Genomic DNA, 18,316 nt, shown 5'->3' on the forward strand with positions numbered 1-18,316 from the left:
AAAACAAACTATTTTTCACAGCACCTATAAATAAGCAGTACTGTTTTAATATTTTGATATATTTTCTTTTTTAATTGTTAAAACTTTTTTTGTAGGGACAGGATCTTGCTATGTTGCCCAGGCTGGTTTTGAACTCCCTGGCTCAAGTTATCCTCCTACTTTGGCCTCTGAAGTGTTGGGATTTTAGATGTGAGCCATTGTGCCGGGCCCATATTTCGATATGTTTTCTTTAATGCTTTCTCTATACATACATGTATATGAATACTCACATGTGTACATACATACACACACATAGATACACACACACACATCTAATAAAAACTAGAAGTATGATTCCCTTTCCAATTTGGCTTAGTGTTTTCACGGAGTCGGCAGTCACTCCTTTATTCATCAATTCAGAAAATGTGAGTAGTCAAGCCCTTTTCTAGGCTCTAGGGAGTGTAGGCCAGAAGCATACAGAGCCCCTGCCTTGGGGAAGTTTATGGTCCAGTGGGGAGACATGTAAATAACTCTAATGAGTATGCAAAAGCGAGTAATAGGTTGGCTTGCGGGAAGCAGAGAAGGGCGGAGAGATATGGCAGGAGGCCATTTACAATAGTCTGAATCAGAGCCTGACCCAATCCAAGTGACCCAAGGCAGAGGAGAGGGGAATGAAGGGACATTTTAAAAGTTATTTGTGGCAGTGAATGGTGACTGATATGGGAGATAAGAAGGTTTCTAGGAAACTGGGTGGGTGGTGATGTGCCTTTCTGGGATGGGTGAAGAAGCAGGTATGGGACTTGTTGAGGCTAGGATGATGTTGACCTGAGCATCAGGATGCAAGCTGACATTCAGGTCTGGAACTTAGGATGGGGCTGGCGATAAGAGATTTGGGAATGTTCCCTATAGCAATGGGAGGTTCTTGGAGGAACAACATGCTAAACAAGATAAGGAGTCCAGCTGGCAGAAAGAGGAAGGCAAAGGAGGGGGGTCTTAGTGAAAAGGGCCAAGAAAGAGTGGTGAGAGACGTAGGAGGAGAGTCAGGAGGGAATGGTGACTGAGAACCAGCAGAAGAGGATTTCAGGAAAGAACCCAGTCCCAGAGTCAGGCAGATGTGGGATCTGGTCCTGGCTTTACTGCTTGCTAGTTTCTGACCTTGGGCAAGTCCCTTAACCTCTCAGTCTCTGTTTCTGGAGATGGGGCAGTTGAGGTGTCATGTGCTGCAGAGCAGTAAAGCAGGGTGAGGACCGCCACACTCCTTGAAGGCAGGCAGTTTTCATCTTTCCACTCTGGGGCCAGGCCCTTAGGGGTCAGAGCATGTGGTACCTGGGAGGTTACTGGTTGGAGGAGGAGAAGGCAGAAGAGGGGTGGGACATGAGGAAGTAGATCATTCTTTCCGTCTGACTCCTCACCCCTGCACTGATGCCCGATTCCAGATGCTGCCACCCCAATGTCTTACCTGTGCTGGGCTTCTGTGCTGCAAGACAGTTTCACAGCTTCATCTACCCCTACATGGCAAATGGTTCCCTACAGGACAGACTGCAGGGTCAGGTAAGGGACTGGGTCATGGTCAGAGAATGGGACCAGGCTGCACCCAGCCGTGGGGTCAAGGGTTAAGGACTTACAGAAGTTCAGAGGGGAGAGGGGCCATCTAGGTGAGACCAGGGAGACTTCAAGGAGAGAAGTGGGGCCAGGGTACATAAAATCTGGTTAAGCGCTCACTTTGGCAGCATGTGTACCAAAATTGGAACAATACAGAGAAGATCAGCATGGCTCCTGAATGAGGATGATAAAATATGAAAAGGAAAAAGAAAAGCACAAAAAGATCTGATTAAAAATCTTCAGGAAAAATCTATACAAAAATTTGATGAGAGGCATTTCATTCAAATCAAGAGCATGACAAAGGTATCTCATAGAACGAACTTCGTTCATCATGGTTCTGGAGGTGTTAGCCAATGCAGTAGGACAAGAAAAAGAATTAAGAGGTAAAGAGTATGGAAAAGTGGAGGTGAATTTTTGTTACAAAATGTTCTTCTAATATATACCTATTTGCTTGTGTGTTTATGGAATATCTCTGGAAAGATACACAAGAAGCTGGTTCACTGGCTACTGCTAGGGAGGAGAACTAGGTGAAAGAGTTATTCCATAACAGAATTATTGCTTCCCATGGCAGAGACCAGACAAAGCAGTTATTTATGGCATACTAATGATCATTAGCTTTTCTGGGCACTCACTGTGTGCAGGTTGCTTTGATAAGGGTTTTGCACAGGTCATCTCCTCCAGGCCGTGCCACAACCAAAGCACTTTCTTCTCCCATTTTTCAAAAGAGGAATCTCTGACACATAGAGACAAAGTGAGTTGCCCAAGGGAACATAGGAGACAAGTGTCAGGCCAGAGCTTACACTGGGTTCATCTGGCTCTAGGTTTCAGAGTTTTTTAGAAGAAATTAGCAGGGGCTGTCCAGGCCAGTTCTTAGTGGATGTGGGTCCTACTCCAGGGCTTCAAAAATAGGTGATGAGGCTGGGTACAGTGGCTCACTCTTATAATCCCAGCACTTTGGGAAGCTGAGGCAGGTGGATCACTTGAGGTCAGAAGTTTGAGACCAGCCTGACCAATATGGTGAAACCCTGTCTCTACTAAAAACATAAGAATTAGTCAGGCATAGTGGTATGTGCCTGTGTACCAGCTACTCAGGAGGCTGAGACAGGAGAATCATTTGAACCCGGGAGGCAGAGGTTGCAGTGAGCTGAGATTGTGCCACTGCACTCCAGCCTGGGTAACAAAGTGAGACTCTGTCTCAAAAAAAAAAAAAAAAAAAAAAAAAAAAAAAAGTGATGGTTTAGCCTGGTAGAGTCAGTCTTAGAACAACAGTGGGAGCAAATGAGAGGCTTCAGCCCACCCCACAGTCCCCATCAGCCCTGGTGAGGTTTCCCCTAATACAGATAAAATCAGCGTAAGGCCCAGGTGCTTGACTCTCAAACACAAGCTCCCTAGCTCCTCTCCCAACCAGCCTCTTTTAGAGAGAAATTCCAGAGCAGCCACTATAATAGACATGATGAAAATAACCGCTGATTGAGCACCTACTGTGTGGCAGGTGCTATGCTAGGGGCATACCATATATTTCCTTGAATCCTTATAGCAACCCTAAAACATAGTGATTAACATTTCCATTTTATACCCAAGGAAACTGAAGCTCAGAGACGTTAAGTGTCTTTTTCCAAAATTACATAGCTGGTGCATGTCTGAACTGGGAGTTACCTCTAGATCTGTCTGATGTCAAAACCCATAGTATAGGGTGAGGCACATGGCTCATGCCTGTAATACCAGCACTTTGGGAGAGCGAGGTGGGTGGATCGCTTGAGCCCAGGAGTTCGAGACTAGCGTGGCCAACATGGCCACATTTCCTATATCCACGAAAAATACAAAAATTAGCTGGGAGTAGTGGCACGTGCCTGTGATCCCAGCTACTTGGCAGTCTGAGGCGGGAGAGTCACTTGAACCTGGGATTTTAAGGCTACAGTGAGCTATGATGCTGCACTCCAGCCTGGGTGACAGAGTAAGACGCTGTCTCAAAAGAAGCAAACAAACAAACAAACAAACAAAAACAATGAAAAAACTCACAGTATCATGCTGAGCCCTCTGGCAGAGGACATGAAGGGCAGGAGGAGGGTCAGGAGCTGGGGACCCTGCCATCAGGACTTTTTTTTTTTTTTTTTTTTTTGAGACAGAGTCTCGCTTTGTTGCCAGGCTGGAGTACAGTGGCACAATCTCAGCTCACTGCAAGCTCTGCCTCCTGGATTCACGTCATTCTCCTGCCTCAGCCTCCCAAGTAGTTCGGACTACAGGTACCTGCCACCATGCTCAGATAATTTTTTGTATTTTTAGTAGAGACGGGGTTTTACTGTGTTAGCCAGGATGGTCTCGATCTCCTGACGTCGTGATCTGCCTGCCTCGGCCTCCCAAAGTGCTGGGATTATAGGCATGAGCCACCTGCCCGGCCACCATCAAGACTTTAAAAAGGTACATTGTGACTGTTTGTCCTCCTGTTTTTCTTTCTCTTAGGGTGGCTCCGACCCCCTCCCCTGGCCCCAGCGTGTCAGCATCTGCTCAGGGCTGCTCTGTGCCATCGAGTACCTGCATGGTCTGGAGATCATCCACAGCAATGTCAAGAGGTGAGAGAGGTGTGCTGGACCTTGCTGGGGCCTGGGCTGCAAGGGTAGAACTGGCACCTATTCCGGGCTCACCTCTCTGCTGCCACTCACCCCTGTCCTGTTTGTTTTTCTCTTCCCACCTCCTCTCCTCTGCCCTCCCCTGGATGTCTTTTTCTCTGTTATGCCCTCAAAAATCAGTGTTTCCGGGCTGTGCTCTGAGTCTAATTGCTCTCAGCATGAATTCCCTACCTGTCACATTTGTCTTTTGGAGCTGCTGTTTTCCCAAGAAGCCCTCCACACCTTGCTGCATCTCACTGTCCACTCAGCAGCTGGCCTGGACCCCAACCTTGAACTTTGGGCCATGTCTGCCAACCCCCTGGGATTTCGAGCTCCTCGTTCAGTGTCTTCTCTGAGACCTGTTCCTTCCTTGTGTAGCTGTTGGTGTTAGCATCTTGTCTGGAAGGCTCCTGCAGCTTAGGCCTGCACCCCTGCATCTCAGTGCCATGCATACAAGAGGGAGAGGTCCCCATCTAGGCACGGTTAGGATAGGGAGGGATTCCGAAGATACCAGAAAATCTGGCAGAACTGGCTTCAGAGACACAGAACTCGTATTTCTCCAAAGTTCTCTTTCCATTTGACTTGTGGAAGTCCTTTCCGCTTTTCTCTCCCCCAATTTTTTTTTTGTGTTTTGAGACAGAGTTTCACTCTTGTCACCCAGTCTGGAGTGCAGTGGTGTGATCTCAGCTCACTGCAACCTCCACCTCCCTGGTTCAAGTGATTCTCCTGCCTTAGCCTCCTGAGTAGCTGGGATTACAGGTGCTTGCCACCACATCCAGTTAATTTTTGTATTTTTAGTAGATAGGCTTTCACTATATTGACCAGGCTGGTCTCAAACTCCTGACTTCAGGTGATCTACCCACCTTGGTCTCCCAAAGTGCTGGGATTAGAGGTGTGAGCCACCGCCCCTAGCCCTCTGCCCCAATTTTTATTTAATTGCAGCAGTAATTGTTATAGCAGTCAAGTAAATGAAAGGGTGAGAGAGGTCACCACTGACCTACCCCATGACTCATCAGCTGGCCTCTAGGTTTTGTTTCTTTTTTCAGTTCCTGCCCACACAAATCCTTAGTCTGTAGGTTGCACCTGGGTACCAATTCACATCCTGTTTTTTACCCCTTCATTTAAATATAGTAAACATTTCGCTACATTGTATACCATCATGTTTTTTAGTGTCTTGTTAATCTTCCCTTGAAGGAATTTGCCCATAATTTACTTAACCACTCCTTGCACACATGATAAAAACATTTTTTTAAATTTTTTTGGCCGGGTGCAGTGGCTCGTGCCTGTAATCCCAGCACTTTGGGCGGCTGAGGCAGGCAGATCACAAGGTCAGGAGATCGAGACAATCCTGGCTAACATGGTGAAATGCTGTCTCTACTAAAAATACAAAAAAATTTTTTTTTTTTTTTTTGAGACAGAGTCTCGCTCTGTTGTCCAGGCTGGAGTGCAGTGGCGCAATTTCTGCTCACTGCAAGCTCCGCCTCCCAGGTTCACGCCGTTCTCCTGCCTCAGCCTCCCGTGTAGCTGGGACGGCAGACACCTGCCACCACTCCCGGCTAATTTTTTGTATTTTTAGTACAAATACTGCCTTGGCCTCCCAAAGTGCTGGGATTACAGGCATGAGTCACTGCGCCTGGCCAAAAAAAATTTTTTTTTTGAGACAGGGTCTTGCTCTTTTGCCCAGGCTGGAGTACAGTGGTGCAATCTCTGCTCACCACAGCTTCCCATCTCAGCCTCCCAAGTAGCTGGGACTACAGGCATGCACCACTGTGCCCAACTAAATTTCTTTGTTTTAGTAGAGATGAGGTCTTGCCATGCTGCCCACACTGGTCTCAAACTCCTGGGCTCAGGCGATCCTCCTGTTTCGGCCTCACGAAGTATTGGGATTACAGGCATGAGTCACTGCACCTGGCCTGCACTAAATATCGGTACACATGTGGCTTAGCTTTTTCCCATTTTGGAGTATGTTCTCAGTGTTTGCTCCTGTGGGTTAGAAGACTGGGTCAAATGATTTTTTTTTTTTTTTTTTTTTTTTTTTGAGACAGTGTGTCACTGTGTTGCCCAGGCTGGAGTGCACTTCTGCCTCCTGGGTTCAAGCCATTCTCCTGCCTCAGCCTCCTGAGTAGCTGGGACTACAGGCGCCCACCACCACACCTGGCTAATTTTTGTATTTTTGGTAGAGATGGAGTTTCAGCATGTTGGCCAGGCTGGTCTTGAACTCCTGACCTCAGGTGATCTGCCCATCTCTGCCTCCCAAAGTGCTGGGATTACAGGCGTGAGCTACTGTGCCTGGCTAAGAGGGATTTTTTTTTTCTTTTTTTTGAGACGGAGTCTCGCTCTGTCGCCCAGGCTGGAGTGCAGTGGCGCAATCTCGGCTCACTGCAAGCTCCGCCTCCCGGGTTCATGCCATTCTCCTGCCTCAGCCTCCCGAGTAGCTGGGACTACAGGCGCCCGCCATCTCGCCCGGCTAGTTTTTTGTATTTTTTAGTAGAGACGGGGTTTCACCGTGTAGGCCAGGATGGTCTCGATCTCCTGACCTCGTGATCCACCCGTCTCGGCCTCCCAAAGTGCTGGGATTCCAGGCTTGAGCCACCGCGCCCGGCTTTTTTTTTTTTTTTTTTTTTTTTTTTTTAAACATGATCTGGGCAGGTTTAGTCACAAAGGATGCTGGCCACTTAGACCTGAGTCAGCCATGCCAGAGCTAGGGGTTGGAACAGTTGTGGAAGAGACTGAGTCTGCACAGCCTATAGGCTTGGCAAGCTGAGGCTGATCAGGGTTGGCATCTGTGGGAATTAGGGAGGCTGCACTTCTTTGCCCACATTCCTGGGGCAGCAAGACTAATTCTGAACTCCATCTCCATTTGCTGGAGGGAGTATGCTCCTGATGTCCTCTCTTCCCCAGTCAGGGCTGGCTCAGAAGCTCCATGCTGAGGGTCTTTAGAGACCTCAACTTGCAGGAGCTGATGTTGCTCTGCCACTATATTGTCTCCCCAAAGGGTCTTCATGGCAACCTATTGTTATCCAGCTCAAAATGAGAAGGTTCTCTCCCCTTTCGTTTCCACAGCTCTAATGTCTTGCTGGACCAAAACCTCACCCCCAAGCTTGCTCACCCAATGGCTCACCTGTGTCCTGTCAACAAAAGGTCAAAATACACCGTGATGAAGACTCACCTGTTCCAGGCGTCAGTTGCGTATCTGCCAGAGGATTTCATCCGGGTGGGGCAGCTGACGAAGCGAGTGGACATCTTCAGCTGTGGAATAGTAAGAGCGTCCTTCTCTGCTTAGACTGGGGCCCGCCCTGATTTGTCCTTTCCATGGCTCCTTTGTAATCACAGGATACGGTAGAGGCACACAGACGGGTTCCATCAAAGTTCAGCAGGGGCTGTCAAACCGTGGCCCACAGGCCACTGTGGCCTGTGGCCTATTTTGTGTGATCTGTGAGCTAAGAGTAGTTCTACATTTATAAAGGATTATATTTTTAAACCAAAGAATATGTGATAGAGACTGAACATGCCCCACAAAAGCTCACATATTTACTGTGTGGCCTGTTACAGAAGAAATTTGCCAGCCCTTGAAGGAAAACCACTCATGAGTATCCAGGTTCTAGTAGGCTCCAGATATCCTCACCTGACTGCCCTAATTCCCGTCCAGCCATCCACCTGTCCATCCAGCTGTCTATTTGTCCTTATTTGTTCATCGCTGTCTGATCATCCATCCACTTTTTAGCTGCCCATCCATTCAGTGACCGTTGACCCACCCAGCATCCCATCCTACCACCACCACCATCCTTGTCTGCTATTGTGTTGTGCCAGGCACTAGGAATATGAGTGTAACGAAAACACAGGCCGTCCCCTCAGGAGCTCTTGGTCTGCATGTAGCAGTCTACAAAGTATATTTCTATAGAACTCCAATTCCTTCGGATCTCTAGGATTGATGGGTTAAAAGGGTTTATGCCTTGACAGGCTTGGAAATATTGCATTAGGCAAAGTCAAGCAGGTTTCTTTACCACAAGATTAATTCAAGCTGGTAGGATGGTAATGAGCCTTTAATCTGGGACTTGTGAATTCACCAGAGAGGGGTATGCAGTGTTTTCCAAGCTTGTTTGACTGTGGAACCTTGTTTTCTCAGAATATCTGTCCTCATCAGTGTTCCATGGAACCCAGTCTGGGAAATGCTGCTGAGAAGAGTGACAGGTTGGCTTCAGCCATGTGCATACAGCTGCCCTGTGGGCCTCACTCTCTCTTCTTCTCTAGCCTTGAACTCTGTACTTCCTCTCTCTGACCACAGTCTCCTGTCTGTCTACCTCTGCCACTAGAACCGTGGCCCTGAGTCACCCCTGCCCTCAGCAAGAACCCCAGATTCTGTACTCCTGTGTCTCCCAGCAGGTTCCTCTGCCTCCCTCAGCCCCACTGCGAGTTGTTCAGTGAAGCTCAGCAGGGCTAGTCCAGGCTCCTGCTCGTTTAAGAACCAGGTGGATGGGCAGGGAGTGGTGGCATATGCCTGAAATCTCAGTACTTTGGGAGGCCGAGGTGGGCAGATCACCTGAGGTCAGGAGTTCAAGACCAACCTGGCCAACATGGTGAAACCCCGGCTCTACTAAAAATACAAAAATTAGACGAGTGTAGTGGCATGTGCCTCTCATCACAGCTACTTGGGAGGCTGAGTCAGGAGAATCGCTTGAACCTGGGAGGCAGAGATTGCAGTGAGCCGAGATCATACTGTTGTACTCCAGCCTGGGCAAAAGAGCAAGACTCTATCAAAAAAAAAAAAGAAAAGAATCAGGGGGATGGAACCCCTAGGCCCAGCTCAGTTACTTTCAGCTGTGTGACCTACACCCAACACCTCTGTCTCTGGGCCTCAGTTATGCCTTCTGTAAGATGGGGCTAACGATATACATGGAGACGAATGGGATAATATATATAAGCAGGTGAGCATGGTACCCTGCACCCTGCACCTACCAAGAATATTATGATGACTGTGGTTATTGTTATTCCCACCTTTACACCCTCCTTCTGATATCTGTTTACTCTTGACCCTCTAACCGGTGTGTTAGTGTCACAGGTTACTTCCTCATCCATCTATTCACCCTCCCACCCATCCACCCACGCACCCACCCTCCCACCCACTCACCCATCCACCTACCCACCTGTCCACCCTCCCTGCTACCGACCCACCCACCCACCCATCCATCCGCCCATTTATCCACCTACCCACACATTCACCCATCCATCCATTCATCTACCACCCATCCATCCATCCATCCATTCATTGAATGCCCCCTGTCTCCTGCCACCGTTTTGCTCAGCCCTGCCTCTGGTTGACTGATAGGATTCTGAACTTTGATTTCTCCTGTGGGCAGCAAAGTGCATTGCTCAATGTTTTTTGGTGAGTGCTCAGTGACCTCTATAAAGGACTTGGCTCAGAGCCTGCCCTGTGAAAGGGGCACAGGAAATCTTTGTTTATTCATTTCCCCTTGTTCCGTCCCTTCCTGGCAGGGACCTGTCAGGAGTCCCTTTTCAATTGGCTCCTGTCCCACTTGCAGCAGTGATGCCCTCTGCTGCCCTCTTCTGGTCACTGCCAGTCTGTTTTAATCCTGGGTGGTTTCAAACCTTTATCCTTTTTCCTCCAGGCTTGGAGGGATTCTTGGCTATAAATGTGACCCTATTCTGACTTGCTTCGAGAGGTGCTGTGGGAGATTCCACACTAAGTGTGGGGTATTCACGCCTTTAATATTCACAACTGCTAGTCCCCATTTAACAGATGAGGACACTGAGGCTCAGGTTTTAGTTACTTGCCTAAAGATCACCTGAGCATGTAAGGAACAGAGTCAGAATTTGAACTCAGGCCTGACTGTAGAGCCCTTAACCATCATGGCATTGTCTCTACTGAGAAACCGGGTTTCCTGTTTATGAAGACATATATCATGGTTTGCCAATTTTGTGGTGACTTACATGTATACAGGGCTGTGCTCCTTCTGCGAGTGGCTGCACTAATGAATAATGTTAGGAAAGGCCTATGAGTGAAACATGCTATGGATGCTGCAAGATTTGTCTGGAATAGATACCTGCCTGCATGCAGACTCCTTCCTTTCCTGAGATTCACACAGCAATGCCTGCTTGCCGTAGCTGAAGGATTTTCTTTTCTTTTCTTTTCTTTCTTTTTTTTGAGATGGAGTCTTTCACTGTTGCCCAGGCTGGAGTGCAGTGGTGCGATCTCAGCTCGCTGCAAGCTCTGCCTCCCGGGTGCACACTATTCTCCTGCCTCAGCCTCCCGAGTAGCTGGGACTACAGGCGTCCACCATCATGCCCAGCTAATTTTTTGTATTTTTAGTAGAGACAGGATTTTACCATGTTAGCCAAGATGGTCTCAATTTACGGACCTCATGATCCACCTGCCTCGGCCTCCCAAAGTGCTGGGATTACAGGCGTGAGCCACCGCCTCCGGCCAGCTGAAGGATTTTTAAATGAAACAATCTTGGGCCAGGCGCGGTAGCTCAAGCCTGTAATCCCAGCACTTTGGGAGGCCGAGACAGGCGGATCACGAGGTCAGCAGATCGAGACCATCCTGGCTAACACGGTGAAACCCCGTCTCTACTAAAAAATACAAAAAACTAGCCGGGCCAGGTGGCGGGCGCCTGTAGTCCCAGCTACTCGGGACGCTGAGGCAGGAGAATGGCGTGAACCCGGGAGGCGGAGCTTGCAGTGAGCCGAGATCCGGTCACTGCACTCCAACCTGGGAGACAGAGCGAGACTCCACCTCAAAAAAAAAAAAAAAAAAATGAAACAGTCTTTAAAAAATAGTGTGTATATACATGTGTGTATCTATCTTTATCTATATCTATATATCTTATGGTAATACACATAAACACACATACACATGAATTTTTGAAAACCATCTTCTCTGCCTGGCTATTAATTAATTACAACCTTCCACTGGCAGCTTGGTGGCATCTTTAATTGGGGGAGGAGGTGTTTAGTGATATTCCCACGTTCCAGATTTTGGGCAGGTGTGTCTGCTGGCAATGGCAGAGCTGTGCCTCAAGCTCAGACTTTGCGACTGAGAAGATAGAATCTACTGCCTGGCTCTTTGTACAAGTGTCTGAACCATGCTAACTTAACGTTCTGTTCTCTCTAGGTGTTGGCCGAGGTCCTCACGGGCATCCCTGCAATGGATAACAACCGAAGCCCGGTTTACCTGGTAAGAGAACTTGTCACATCTGGCTGGGTGGTATATTTGGGACTCACAGCTCTGTAGAGAGGGCAACAATCTCAACTCTAGCTAATTTTACACATGCTAATGAGGCTCGGTCCAAGCTTGCATTTGCATCTCCACAAAGCAGCTTTAACCTCCCATCCCCACCTACCAGCCAACCATTGCTTTTTCATGATAATAGCATGTGGGGCTTGGCACGGTGGCTCATGCCTGTGATCCCAGCCTTTGGGAGGCTGATGTGGGTGGATCACTTGAGATCAGGAGTTCAAGACCAGCCTGGCCAACATGATGAAATCCCATCTCTATTAAAAAAAAAAAAAAAAAAAACTTACCAAAAACCCCCAACATTATCCAGGCATGGTGGCATGCACCTGTAATCCCAGCTACTTGGGAGGCTGAGGCAGGAGAATCACTTGAACCTGGGAGGCGGAGGTTGCAGTGAGCCGAGATTGTGCCACTGCACTGCAGCCTGGGTGACAGAGCAACATTCCATCTCAAAAAAAAAAAAAAAAAAAAAAGAAGGCCGGGCGCGGTGGCTCAAGCCTGTAATCCCAGCACTTTGGGAGGCCGAGACAGGCGGATCACGAGGTCAGGAGATCGAGACCATCCTGGCTAACACGGTGAAACCCCGTCTCTACTAAAAATACAAAAAATTAGCCGGGTGAGGTGGCGGGCGCCTGTAGTCCCAGCTACTCGGGAGGCTGAGGCAGGAGAATGGCGTGAACCCGGGAGGCGGAGCTTGCAGTGAGCCGAGATCCGGCCACTGCACTCCAGCCTGGGTGACAGAGCGAGACTCCGTCTCAAAAAAAAAAAAAAAAAAAAAAAAAAATTTGGAATGTTTACAGAAAGCACACTTCTTCTCTACATATCAGGCAATTCGTTAGGGATTTTCCTCAAATTGATAAAAGTTAATTTCTGCCCTTTTAAATAAGTTTCGTTAATAAAAACAATTTCCATTTTGTAGGCCAAAGATCTGATATACATAGTCATTTAAAAAAATATAACAACCTGACTAGGCGTGGTGGCTCACACCTCTAATCCCAGCACTTTGGAGGAGGCCAAGGCAGGTGGATCACTTGAGGCCAGGAGTTCGAGACCAGCCTGGGCAACATGGCAAAACCCCATCTCTACTAAAAATACAAAAATTAGCTGAGCGTAGTGGCGCATACCTGTAATTCCAGCTACTTAGGAGGCTGAGTCAGGAGAATCGCTTGAACCCAGGAGATGGAGGTTGCAGTGAGCCGAGATTGTGCCACTGTACTCCAGCCTGGGTGACAGAGTGAGACCCTGTCTCAAAAGAGAGTAAAAATATAACAACCTAGCCTGACTTTGTGTTAAATACTTTCCATACATTATCTACCTAAATCATCTCAACTTTTCCATGATAGAGTCATTATGTTCATCTGCAGATGAGGAAAGCTGGCTCTGAGGTTGGCCTAGGATCTCGGTTGGAGTTACCAAGTGTCAGAGCTGGAATTCTGAGTCAGGTCTCCCTGCCCTGAGATCCTGAGTTCTTAACCACATCTGCCTCCTGCTTGTTTCTTGTGACAGTCCAACCATATGAATTCAGTATTATCATTCCCATTTATAGCTGAGAAAACTGAGGGCAAGCTGAAGTGACTTGTCTCACACCCCTCAGTGAGACCAGTGGTGGAACTGTGGTTTAATTGAACCCATGGCTTGTGCAGAGTTTCAAATCTCATGCAAGCTCTAGTCTTCCTCATCAGTTTGAGAGGGGGCACCTTTTCCTACTAGATATTGAGGCCATTGGAACAGACAGATTTTTTTTTTTTCTGGTGTCTGGGCCCCAGAAGCATCCCCTGGGCTCTGGGGTAGGGAGGCTGAAGGCCTCCCCACTACATGCAGAAAGTCACGACATGTTCCTTTGCTGAACTCTGTGAGTTCCACCCCTTTTGGCCAGTCAATCCCATATGCTGCAGAGAGGTCTGTCTGGGCAGCTCAGATGTGGTTTGGGGCTGTTTGGGGGCAGTTTCTCATCTCCTGACTATTTTCTTGAGATGCATTTCCCAGCAGTCCTCTGGGGCTCCCAGGACAAGTATCACAGTAGAAAGAGGCTTTTGAGGCACTGACATGAAATTGTCTAGAATTATTTTTTTGCTAATGATTTCTAAAAATGTGGAAAATAACCATTTTTTAAAATGTAGTTTCTTACTCTAGACTCTTGTATGGTCTCTTATTGTGTTCTGTTGTGGTAGGTACAATCCTATGGTTAATCAAGATTTGAGTCAGGGAGGAAAGCTTGCTGACTTCCTGTGGCCCAGGGTAGGAGGAAGCAGGCCTCCCCCAGGCTTGGGAAAGTGTTCGTTGCTACAGTGTTTTCTGAGGGCATTTGGTGGTTTCCACCAAAATTGAAAATATGGGTACCCTCTGACGCGGCAATTCCATTTGTGCCTAGAGAAACATGCACACATGTGAGGAGAGACAGATGAGCAAGGATATTTGTAGTGGCATTTTTTTTTTTTCCGAGACAGAGTCTCGCTCTGTTGCCCAGGCTGGAGTGCAGTGGCGTGATCTTGGCTCACTGCAACCTCCACCCCACCGGGTCCTGAGTAGCTGGGACGACTGGTGCATGTCACCATACCTGGCTAATTTTTGTATTGTTTTGGTAGAGATGGGGTTTTGCCATGTTGGCCAGGCTGCTCTCAAACTCCTGACATAACTCAGGTGATCTGCCCACCTTGGCCTCCCAAAGTGTTGGAATTACAGGAGTGAGCCACTGTGCCCGACCAATTTTAATTAATTTGATTTAGAGATAGGGAGGGGTCTTGCCCTGTCACTCAGGCTGGAGTGCAGTGGCATGATTGTAGCTCACTACAGCCTCGAATGCCTGGGCTCAAGCGATCTTCCCATCTTGGCCTCCCAAAGTATGAGGATTACAGGTGTGAGCCATGGCGCCCAGACTGTATGAGTTTTGACAAACGTATACAGTCATGTAACCACCACCACAATCAAGATACGGAATATTTTTGTCACCCCAGAAAATTCCCGCCACTTCCAAGACCTGGCAACTACTCATCTAATTTCTGTCCACATAGGTCTATCTTCTTTAGAGGGTCATATCAATGGGCCCACGGAGGATGCATCCATTTGTTTCTGTCCCCCTTCATGTAGCATGGTGCTTAGATTCATCCATGTTGTTAATGTGCCAGTAATTCATTCCTTTTCATTGCTGAAGAGTATTCCATTGTATGGATAGATGACTGTTTATCCATTTACTAGTTGCTGGACATTTGGGTTATTTCCAGGTTTTGGCAATTCTGAATAAAGCCAACAGAAACATTCTTATTTTAAAAAATGAAAAAGAGGCCGGGCGTGGTGGCTCACGGCTGTAATCCCGGCACTTTGGGAGGCTGAGGTGGGTGGATCACTTGAGCTCAGGAGTTCAAGACCAGCCTGGGCAACATGGTGAAATCCCGTCTCTATTAAAAATACAAAATTAGCTGGGTGGGTGGCGAGTGCCTGTAGTCCCAGCTACTCAAGAGGCTGAAGCAGGAGAATCGCTTGAACATGGGAGGTGGAGTGCAGTGAGTCAAGACTGCGCCACAGCACTCCAGCCTGGGCAATAGAGTAAGACTCTGTCTCAAAAAAATAAAAAAGTAAATTGAAAAAGACATGTATGTTCTGACAGGGACATATCTCCAAGTGAAAAAAGCAAATTCAGAATAGTATATAATATGATCACATTTTTGCTAAAAATAGATGGAAGAATGAATGAAAACATTGTATCACATATTTTCTTCTCTATAAATTGAGGATAATAGTAGTACTCTCCTGACAAGGTATGTTTGTTTGTTTGTTATCATTTTTGGAGATGAGGTCTTCCTTTGTCAAGAAGGCTGGAGAAGTGCGGTGGCATGATCATAGCTCGCTGCCACCTCGGACTCCTGGGCTCAAGGGATCCTCTCACCTTAGCCTCCCGAGTAGCTGGGATTATAGGCATGAGCCACTGTGCCCGGCATCTGACAGGGTTATTGAAGGTTAAATAATATGTGAGATGTCTAAAACAGTAACTAGAACATAATAAACAATATATGTTAACTATTCATTATTATCATTATTATTTGAGATAGGATCTCTGCCACCTAGGCTAGAGGGTAGTGGTGCAATCATGGCTCACTGTAACCTTGAACCCATGGCCTCAAGTGATCCCCTGCTTTAGCCTCCCAAGTAATTGGGACTACAAGCACGTGCCACCACTCCTAGCTAATTTTTATTTTATTTATTTTCATTTTGAGACAGTCTCACTCTGTCACCCAGGCCAGAGTACAGTGGTGCAGTCTCGGCTCACTGCAGCCTCTGCCTCCTGCCTTCAATTGATTCTCCTGCAACAGCCTCCCGAGTAGCTGGGATTACAGGTGTGGACCAACACGCCCAGCTAATTTTTGTATTTTCAGTAGAGACAGGGTTTCACCATGTTGACCAGGCTGGTCTTGAACTCCTGACCTCAAGTGATCCATCTGCCTCGGCGGCCTCCCAAGTAACTGAGACCACAGGCATGTGCCCTCACGCCCAGCTGATTTTTAATTTTTTATTTGTAGAGATGGGGTCTTGTTATGTTGCCCATGCTGATATTGCTATTATTTTATTTTATTTTATTTTATTTTATTTTTTTTTATTGAGACGGAGTCTCGCTCTGTCACCCAGGCTGGAGTGCAGTGGCCGGATCTCAGCTCACTGCAAGCTCCGCCTCCTGGGTTCACGCCATTCTCCTGCCTCAGCCTCCCGAGTAGCTGGGACTACAGGCGCCGCCACCTCGCCCGGCTAGTTTTTTGTATTTTTAGTAGAGACGGGGTTTCACCATATTAGCCAGGATGGTCTCGATCTCCTGACCTCGTGATCCGCCCGTCTCGGCCTCCCAAAGTGCTGGGATTACAGGCTTGAGCCACCGCGCCCGGCCCTGCTATTATTTTAATAGCTCTTAGGTTACTGTTATAATTATTATATAAGTAAATATATAACTAAAATAATTACAGCTGTATAGCAGAAAGTAATATAATCCAAACTATTAGCAGGGGTTACCTTTGGAGAGTAGAAATGAAAGGAAAGGTAAACTTTTGCCTCCAAATTTTAACCACTTATGTTTAATTTTAATTTTGTTTTTGAAGTGGAGTCTCCCTCTGTGGCCCAGGCTGGAGTACAGTGGTGTGCTCTTGGCTTACTGCAACCTCTGTCTCCCAGGTTCCAGCAATTCTTCTGCTCAGCTTCCCATGTAGCTGGGATCATAGGTGTGTGCCACCATGGCCCAGATAATTTTTGTATTTTTAATAGAGATGGGGTTTTGCCACGTTGCCCAGGCTGGTCTCGAACTCCTGAGCCCAAGTGATCCTCCTGCCTTGGCCTCCCAAAGTCTTGGGCTTATAGGCGTGAGCCACCGTGTTGAGCCAAAAGTTGCTCTTTAAAGGTGGTTTGTTTGAAACTAGACTCCCAAAAATGTCCATATATTACTTTGGTTATGTTTCTTTACTTTTTTTTCATTTTTATATGGAGATGGCATGTCACTTTGTTGCCCAGGCTGGTTTTGAACTCCTGGGCTCCAGCGTTCACCTACCTTAGCCTCCCAAAAGTGCTGAGATTATAGGCGTGAACCACCATGCCTGGGCACGGTTATGTTTTTTAAGACTCTTATTCTCTCAAAACCTCTCCCGCAATGCCCTTTTTCATTCTGGATGTCATTGCATTTTTGCATAGAATAGGTCATTTGCCCTATATAGACAGACTGTCCCACATTCTGGGTTTTGCTGATTACATCATGTGGTCTCCTTCCCTTGTTTCTCTATTCCTCATATTTCCTGTATTTCGCACTTAGCACTTGTGACTTTTTTAGTCATGGTCATTGCCTTCGTCAAGAAAACTTTGTGGAGGCGCTGTGAGCCTCCCAGTTCTTCACTACTCGGGGCGCGTAGCCTGTTGTCCTACTTTTAGTGCTAAGACCAATAAATGTGTTCAGGTTTTAATGCTAAGATTGATCAGTGGTTTCAGGTGGAGCTGCAGACGCCCCCATGGTGAAGTTCCCTCGACATCCTTTCATCGCGTGTTCTCAGTCCCCCAACCACTGTTTAAACACCAGGTGTATTCTGTACTTTGATTATCATCATAGTCTTTGCATCAAGATACATAGCAATGATGGCAGGTTTCCAGTTGGGGCAAATTGTGAGACCCTGCCTCTAGAAAAAAAGAAAATAATACACTTCTGCTATTCTTGATTATCAGCTTTAAACACTAGCACACTTTTAAAAAAATAAACATTAGGCCGGGTGCGGTGGCTCAAGCCTGTAATCCCAGCACTTTGGGAGGCCGAGACGGGCGGATCACGAGGTCAGGAGATCAAGACCATCCTGGTGAACACGGTGAAACCCTGTCTCTACTAAAAACTACAAAAAACTAGCCGGGCGAGGTGGCAGGCGCCTGTAGTCCCAGCTACTCGGGAGGCTGAGGCAGGAGAATGGCGTGAGCCCGGGAAGCGGAACTTGCAGTGAGCTGAGATCCGGCCACTGCACTCCAGCCTGGGCGACAGAGCGAGACTCCGTCTCAAAAAAAAAAATAAATAAATAAATAAAAATAAAAAAATAAAAAAATAAACATTTAGGCCGGGTGCAGTGGCTCACACCTATAATCTGAGCACTTTGAGATGCCAAGGCAGGAGGACTGCTTGAGCCCAGGAGTTCAAGATCAGCCTGGGCAACGTAATGAGACCCCATCTCTACCAAAAATTAAAAAATTAGCCAAGTACAATGGCATGCGCCTATAGTCCCAGCTACTTGGGAGGCTGAGGTTGGAGGATCGATTGAACTGAGGAGGTTGAGACTGTAGTGAGCTATGAACATATCACTGTGCCCGGCCTATTTCTATTTTTATTTATTTATTATTTATTTATTTTTTTTGAGATGGAGTCTACTCT

At 47.2% G+C, this 18,316-nt stretch overlaps 1 protein-coding gene and 1 non-coding gene across 3 annotated transcripts in view; both read left to right on the forward strand.

Moving 5' to 3' along the window:
* The window catches only part of IRAK2 (interleukin 1 receptor associated kinase 2), a 76,578-nt gene that overhangs the window by 46,845 nt on the left and 11,417 nt on the right, over positions 1–18,316 (forward strand). For both annotated transcript variants that reach the window (XM_010369381.2, XM_030927832.1), the window contains 4 exons: positions 1,416–1,530; positions 4,042–4,151; positions 7,251–7,446; positions 11,320–11,382. In XM_010369381.2, the coding sequence (XP_010367683.2) occupies positions 1,416–1,530; positions 4,042–4,151; positions 7,251–7,446; positions 11,320–11,382 (484 nt within the window). The remainder of the gene's footprint in view (positions 1–1,415; positions 1,531–4,041; positions 4,152–7,250; positions 7,447–11,319; positions 11,383–18,316) is intronic.
* LOC115892102 lies at positions 1,694–1,800 on the forward strand. Its single transcript, XR_004051991.1, has one exon. It is a non-coding gene; the product is annotated as a U6 spliceosomal RNA (small nuclear RNA).

The sequence above is a fragment of the Rhinopithecus roxellana genome, chromosome 1 (genome assembly GCF_007565055.1).
Source record: "Rhinopithecus roxellana isolate Shanxi Qingling chromosome 1, ASM756505v1, whole genome shotgun sequence".
NCBI lineage: Eukaryota > Metazoa > Chordata > Mammalia > Primates > Cercopithecidae > Rhinopithecus > Rhinopithecus roxellana.